This window comes from Salvelinus sp. IW2-2015, linkage group LG4q.1:29, assembly GCF_002910315.2.
Source record: "Salvelinus sp. IW2-2015 linkage group LG4q.1:29, ASM291031v2, whole genome shotgun sequence".
NCBI lineage: Eukaryota > Metazoa > Chordata > Actinopteri > Salmoniformes > Salmonidae > Salvelinus > Salvelinus sp. IW2-2015.
Window position 1 is genome coordinate 34,442,629 of NC_036842.1, and position 7,345 is coordinate 34,449,973.

A 7,345-nucleotide genomic window follows, 5' to 3' on the forward strand; every position below is an offset into this window, starting at 1 on the left:
CCGGTGGGGGGGAGGTGACTGAGGGTGATGCTGCATCCCCCCGAATAAAGTCAAAAATAATACATTTTAAATATTAATTTTTTTTTAAACAGAAGTACTGGGCTTTATAGTACTTATTAGAGGAGCCGATTATGCGCATTGCCGAGGGTAGGGGACGGCCAAAGCAGGATAAAAGGAGGGCCAAATAGGTGTTAGAGGGGCAGATATATGTTAGAGGATTTAAGGAACAGAATAGGGCCATATTTGGAGAAAGGGTGTGAGAGAGGGAGGGAGAGGACCAAGATGAAGGAGCAGAATTGTGCCAGAAGTAAAGATTGTCAAGTTGGAGGGTCAAGTTGAGAGGTGAGAGGTCAACATAGGATCAAGTTAAGAGTGTCAAGATGAGGGGTCAAGTTGAGAGGTGAGAGGTCAACAGAAGGTCAAGTTGAGAGGGTCAAGTTAAGGGCATCAGGTTGGAGAGGTGAGAGGTAAACAGAGAGTCAGGTTGGAGAGATGAACACACAGCGGAAGGAAGAGTGACAGCCAGGTGTGGGAGAGGAAAAACCATCAGTGAGTGAATTCTGTCGTCCATTGAGTGGCAGCGCATTTGTGTGTGCATGTGTGTGTGTGTCTGTGTGTGTGCCAGTTGTGTTCTGTGAAGTTGTTCTTCAGGCGTTGATTTGGACCAAAGACAAATGTCAATTTACACGTTGATAAAGGTTAACAAAACCCAAACGCTGAACACAGAGAACTAGGTACCTTTTGCTTTAGTCGGCTCTTGACTTCCTTTATCCCCATCCTGGCATGATCTTTAGCCTTTGGAGGGAAAACACACAAGGGGTTATTTAGCAGATTTTGTTTCTGTTGATGTCTGTAAGTCAGGAGTCATCTTGCGTTCTACCTTTAAAGGGGCAATCAGCAATTGCTACATCCATTTTTGGACTCTGTCAGAGTGACCATCAAGTTCTTGGTCACCTCCCTGAACAAGGCCCTTCTCCCCCCGATTGCTCAGTTTGGCTGGGATGCCAGAACTAGGAAGAATCTTGGTGGTTCCAAACTTCTTCCATTAAATAATGATGGAGGCCACTGTGTTCTTGGGGACATTCAAAGCTGCAGAAATGTTTTGGTACCCTTCCCCAGATCTGTGCCTCGACACAATCCTGCCTCGGAGCTCTACGGACATTTCCGTTGACCTCATGGCTTGGTTTTTGCTCTGACATGTACTGTCAACTGTGGGACCTTATATAGACAGGTGTACCTTTCCAAATCATGTCCAATCAATTGAATTTACCACAAGTGGACTCCAATCAAGTTGTTGAAACATCTCAAGGATGATCAATAGAAACAGGATGGACCTGAGCTCAATTTCGAGTCTCAAAGCAAAGGGTCTGAACGCTTACGTAAATAAGGTATCTGTTTTTTATGTTTAATACATTTGCAAAACATTTTAAAAACCTGCTTTGCTTTGTCATTATAGGCTATTGTGTGTTGATTGATGAGGACAATAAATAATTTAATCAATTTTAGAATAAGGCTGTAACACAAGAAAACGTGGAAAAGGGGAAGGTGTCTGAATACTTTCTGAATGCGCTGTACATACACTCACTGGACAGTTAATTAGGTACACCACCCCTCCTACAGACAGTGAGTCACATGGCCATGGCTTGCTTTATAAAGCAGGCAGACAGGCAGAAACATTCAGTTACTGTTCGTTTGAACATTAGAATGGGCAAAACGAGTGACATAAGCGACTTTGAGCGTGGTATGATTGTTGCTGCCAGGCGTGCCGGATCCAGTATCTCAGAAATGGCCGCCCTGCTAGGCTTTTCACGCACAACAGTGTCTATGGTTTACCTACAATGGTGTGAAAAACAAAAAACATCCAGTCAGCAGCAGTCCTGTGGGTGAAAACAGCTCGTTGATGAGAGATATTGAAGGAAAATGGCAATAATTGTGCAAGCTAACAGGCGGGCCACAAACAGGTAAATAACGGCGCAGTACAACAGTGGTGTGCAGAACGGCATCTCGGAACACACAACTCGTCGGTCCTTGTCACGGATAGGCTTTTGCGGCAGACGACCACACCGGGTTCCACTCTGATCAGCTAAAAACAAGAAGTAGCAGCTCCAGTGGGCACGCATTCACCAACAGTGACAATTGAGGAGTGGAAAAACATTGCCTGGTCCGACGAATACTGTTGCGTCATGCTGATGTCAAAGTCAGGATTTGGAATAATAATATCATGGATGGTCAGTCCTTGCATCCAGAGCTGTCTATGAATATGAGAGTGGTTCCATTTCTCCAGCCACATCCCTAAGTTGATTACCAAAACCAATTTGTTATTGTTTGAACTGCAGATTGCCCCTTCAAAGTGGCAGCAATATGCCGAGATTAACAGTGAAACATTTTGGGAGTGTCATGGTGTAATTGTCATGATAGAGGGACACTTACAAACTTATAGACTGTTTTCATGGCCGGATTAGCCTTGGTCCTCACTGTGTTAAAGATAGCACCGCCCCCTTTCTGTTGGAGACAAAGCCATTGTTAGCGGCACAGCTAACAATTACATGGCAACAGTCATAGAAATGTTGCCATTGTTTTCTGCCATAAAAGAATGGCCCTAAACTTTCTCTCTCAGCATGCGAGAAATCAACAGTTAATTTACTCTGGTGACTGTGTTAAATATGGGCACTTTTATGGGTTGAAATGTAGGACCTACCTTTACTGTGAATAGCCATTGGTGGTAGTTTTTGTCGCTGCCTTTGGAGTTAACACAGAGGAGAGGTCACAAGGGTGAAAGGTCAACGTCTTTACACAGTGGACATTCTATATTCTATAGAGCAGTGGTTCCCAAACTGTGGGTCGGGACTGCTTTTTCACTGCTCAACCCTTAAGGTGGGTTACGACTCAACAGACACCTTAATTGGTGGGTCGCAAAGCAAAACATTTGGGAACCCCTGCTATACAGATTAGTAATGGGACATGAGTTAGGACCACTGACTCCTCCACTGCCCTAACCCATGTCCCATTACTAACGTCTATAGCAGTGGAGGAGTCAATGTCCCTAACCCATGTCCCATTATTAACGTCTATAGCAGTGGAGGAGTTAATGTCCCTAACCCATGTCCCATTATTAACGTCTATAGCAGTGGAGGAGTTAATGTCCCTAACCCATGTCCCATTATTAACGTCTATAGCAGTGGAGGAGTCAATGTCCCTAACCTATGTCCCATTACTAACTTGTATAGCAGTAGTCTTGAATTGTTTTAATTAATTTTTAAACAGAGAACATCAATGAGCATTCTTATTGGTCAGGGAGTTGCCTACTTCAGTTTCAAAACGTTGACTTCTGTTTCGTACCTACTGGTTTATGGTGACCTTGGAGGTGCATAAAATGTCTGCCGGTCCCCAACCAAAGATCAAATCAAGTGCTTTGAGACCGAGTAAAACAACCTAGTACATTTTTTTTATATGATTGTATTCACACCTGCATACTCTCCCATGTTGATCTCATCCTCGAAAACATCACTGAAGCCCTCACCAGCGTTCAGCAGGTCCAAGCGGCCATCGATGAACTACAGAGATGAAGAAAGGTTCATTCCAATGATAAATGGGGTGTGTGTGCGCCTATTATTGTGTGTTTGCCTATTATTGTGAGTGTGTGTGTGTGTTTGCCTATTATTGTGAGTGTGTGTGTGTGTTTGCCTATTATTGTGTGTGTGTGTGTGTACCTGTTTGAAGAGCTGCAGCTGGATGGCGTTCTGCAGGAACTGTCTCATGGCACTGGAGCGGTGGGTCACAAAGACCTCCTCGCTGAACGTTATTGGCTCTCCCTAAAAGGTACACAAAAACATGGACCAATCAGCAGGAAGTATATCCAGTGACATCTTGGATCTGGTTTGGCATTCAATGTGTTTTTACAATGGCCGTTACTAGTGCGTGTTTGACGTATCAACATTGAGTTTCTCTTCCAATCCACGACTATGAAGTGATCTTTGTTTTTTATATATGTTTTTATATATTTTTTAAGTTTAAAGAACAACATTTAATCAAATAGGCTGAATAGAAAACAAAACTACAGTAAATTAAATAAAGATAGCCTCCCGAGTGGCGCAGCGTTCTAATCCATGCTGTATCACATCCGGCCGTGATTGGGAGTCCCATAGGGTGGTGCACAATTGGCCCAACGTCGTCCGGGTTTGGCCGGGGTAGGCCGTCATTGTAAATAAGAATTTGTTCTTAACTGACTTGCCTAGTTAAATAAAGATTAAATAAAAAAATAAAAAATAGTTTCCTTTTTTTGGAGGTAGAGTATGAAAACTTATTTTGACCACTAGATGGCACTGCTGCGTAAGACACTAGACAGCAGGAGTGGAACTAGACATACGATATTAGTGTAACGTTCCCTGTGTCTCCAACATTGTGTGTGTGTTGTGTGGTGTGTGTGTGGTGTTGTGTGTGTGTGGTGTGTGTGTGTGTGGTGTGTGTGTGTGTGTGTGTGTGTGTGTGTGTGTGGTGTGTGTGTGTGTGTGTGTGTGTGTGTGTGTCTTCTTAGGTGTGTATTACAGTTTGTTTGCACGGATTACATTTTTCCTCCAACTTTCCTCGACGAATGCTGCTCTCCTCTGGAATGTGTACGTAAGAGAAGGAGGAGAGGTAGAGAAGAGGAGAACTTGAGGGCAGGGAGAATAAGATAACATACAGAGAGAATGGTGGAGGAAAGAGCGAAATAGGAGAAAGACACCAAGGGAGAGATGCCACTGAATCCACCACTGCCAGATACTGAACATCACCACCAACCCTAGCCCATCTTTACAACCAATTTCCAACATTCAATTATGACTTCTTTATTTGGTGAAACATGTTTCTAAAATTATTTGTTTGGATCCTGGATGCTGATTGGTTGATAGCAAGGAGATATTCATCACAATCCCTGTGTAATGCCTGTTAACAGTTCCATTTAAATTGTCAAAGTCCAGCCAGGCCCTTCATAAACTTCATCTCCACTGGGGAAAAAGTGTCAAGACATTATCTCCCCATGCATGTAGCCTAGCTTAGAATTAGGTTTGCAACATTGGGGATTTGTCCCCATTGTGACATATAAACATGCCCAGAAGAGACTGACCGCTTCTCTAAGCCAGGCGAATTCATTTATGAGGATCATTATAATGGATACACACAAATCATTGGCAATAGAAACAAAGGTAAAACAAACAAAAATTGACATAGTTTTCTGTCATTTCAGCTGCTTGAAGTGATTGTGTGTTGAAGTAGCAAGCCTGCATAGCTACACGCCAATGATTTGCATAGCATACCAACCATTTCCTATAGAATGAATAGAATGAGCAACCAGCCTGTCTGGCTAGCAACTTCAGAATCTCAGAACTAACAACTGGTTTTTCCCAGGACTATATCATCTGGTGGAAGGATGAAATAAAACATATTTACTCATTAAAATAACATTTCTAATGAAAAAAAATGTTGTTAATCTTTAAAAAAATATGTTGACAACAGTTTTATAAAAGCACAAGGCACTCAAACCGAATAATTATTGTATACAAGTCCCTCCTAAGGGCTGTTTCCCTTCGCTCTGGGTTGGGCCTAAGAATAACCCTTACTTAGTCGGGTGTTTTTCACACTATAATCCCTGGGTTCTCATGCCTTATTGCTTAAGTAAAACTGTGCTGTACAGTATACGTATGTTGCAAGGAGTATAGTATACTGTACATGTTAATAAGCCATCTCTACCCCTCTTTCTCCTTCTACCATTGTCTTTCTCTCTCTCTACTTATCTATGTCTCCCTCTCTCTCTCCATCAGCAGTCCGAGGCTCATCCTGTTAATTAGCTGTCAGTGTGGGGGGCTGATAGCAGATTAGCACTGTCCGATCGCATCACGCTATCCACACACACACACACAGAGACACATACACACCTAGCACTGCTCTCATACCTACCAGCTCTCACAGTCTCACGTCACAATTAGACGTTCATCCATGTTTCTCAACTGTAAAATTTCACAGCTGTTCCAAACGCCAAATTTAAGATTAAGTTTAGACATTAACTCAGCATGGTAAGGTAAGGGTTAGTTTAGACATGAACTCAGCATGGTAAAGTAAGGGTTAGTTTAGACATTAACTCAGCATGGTAAAGTAAGGGTTAGTTTAGACATTAACTCAGCATGGTAAAGTAAGGTTTAGTTTAGACATTAACTCAGCATGGTAAAGTAGGGTTAGTTTTAGACATTAACTCAGCATGGTAAAGTAAGGGTTAGTTTGACATTAACTCAGCATGGTAAAGTAAGGTTAGTTTAGACATTAACTCAGCATGGTAAAGTAAGGGTTAGTTTAGACATTAACTCAGCATGGTAAAGTAAGGGTTAGTTTAGACATTAACTCAGCATGGTAAAGTAAGGGTTAGTTTAGACATTAACTCAGCATGGTAAAGTAAGGGTTAGTTTAGACATTAACTCAGCATGGTAAAGTAAGGGTTAGTTTAGACATTAACTCGGCATGGTAAAGTAAGGGTTAGTTAGACATTAACTCAGCATGGTAAATAAGGGTTAAGTTTTATGACATTAACTCAGCATGGTAAAGTAAGGGTTAGTTTAGACATTAACTCAGCATGGTAAAGTAAGGGTTAGTTTAGACATTAACTCAGCATGGTAAAGTACGGGTTAAGGACTGGGAGAGGCTTAAATATATAAATACAACTTTCTATCACTGGATTTGAACTGGCAACCTTTGGAATCAGAGGCAGATGCTTACGCTTATCCACCATCCCCGTCCACAATGCCCTAGCAAAACCGAAAACTACCTGAAGTTAACAGTGCTCACTGTTGCCCCTAGTGGCCAGTTTCCACATAATCTCCAGAACATCCTCAGATATGGATGGACGAAGAATACTGACTTCTTTCATGGGTGACCTGCCTGCTCACACACACAGACATTCAGTCATCCTTAACTAAGTCTCATGTCAAGGAGGCTGAACTGTAAACTAGAGCCAGAGGAGAGCATGACTTGTCTACTGTGAGGGGAGAATTTACCAGGGCCTGAGAGGAGCATATTCCCCAAACATGCTTAGATGACACCTGCCACTGTTACTGAGCATTAGGCGACACACACACACACACACACACACACACACACACACACACACACACACACACACACACACACACAAGATCATCAAAGTTTAAGGATTAATTATCTCGTATTTCTACTTGGGTAACTTGGTCTGACTTGGCTGTGTTACTGTTTGTATGATTGTTCGAGTTAAGGCTATGCTTCTCAAATAACGTAAGTAGCTTCGACCGTAAAGCATTTTAAATCTGAAACCTGGTGAATTCAGCAAGAAGTTCATCTTTAA

General features: G+C 42.3%; 1 protein-coding gene across 1 annotated transcript in view; it reads right to left on the bottom strand.

The window, feature by feature from the left end:
• The window catches only part of dennd1a (DENN/MADD domain containing 1A), a 132,931-nt gene that overhangs the window by 28,449 nt on the left and 97,137 nt on the right, over positions 1-7,345 (bottom strand). Inside the window, exons 14-18 of the mRNA XM_070439563.1 lie at positions 3,711-3,812; positions 3,467-3,554; positions 2,699-2,739; positions 2,431-2,502; positions 739-795 (exon numbers count right to left, since the gene is read on the bottom strand). Of these exons, the coding sequence (XP_070295664.1) occupies positions 739-795; positions 2,431-2,502; positions 2,699-2,739; positions 3,467-3,554; positions 3,711-3,812 (360 nt within the window). The remainder of the gene's footprint in view (positions 1-738; positions 796-2,430; positions 2,503-2,698; positions 2,740-3,466; positions 3,555-3,710; positions 3,813-7,345) is intronic.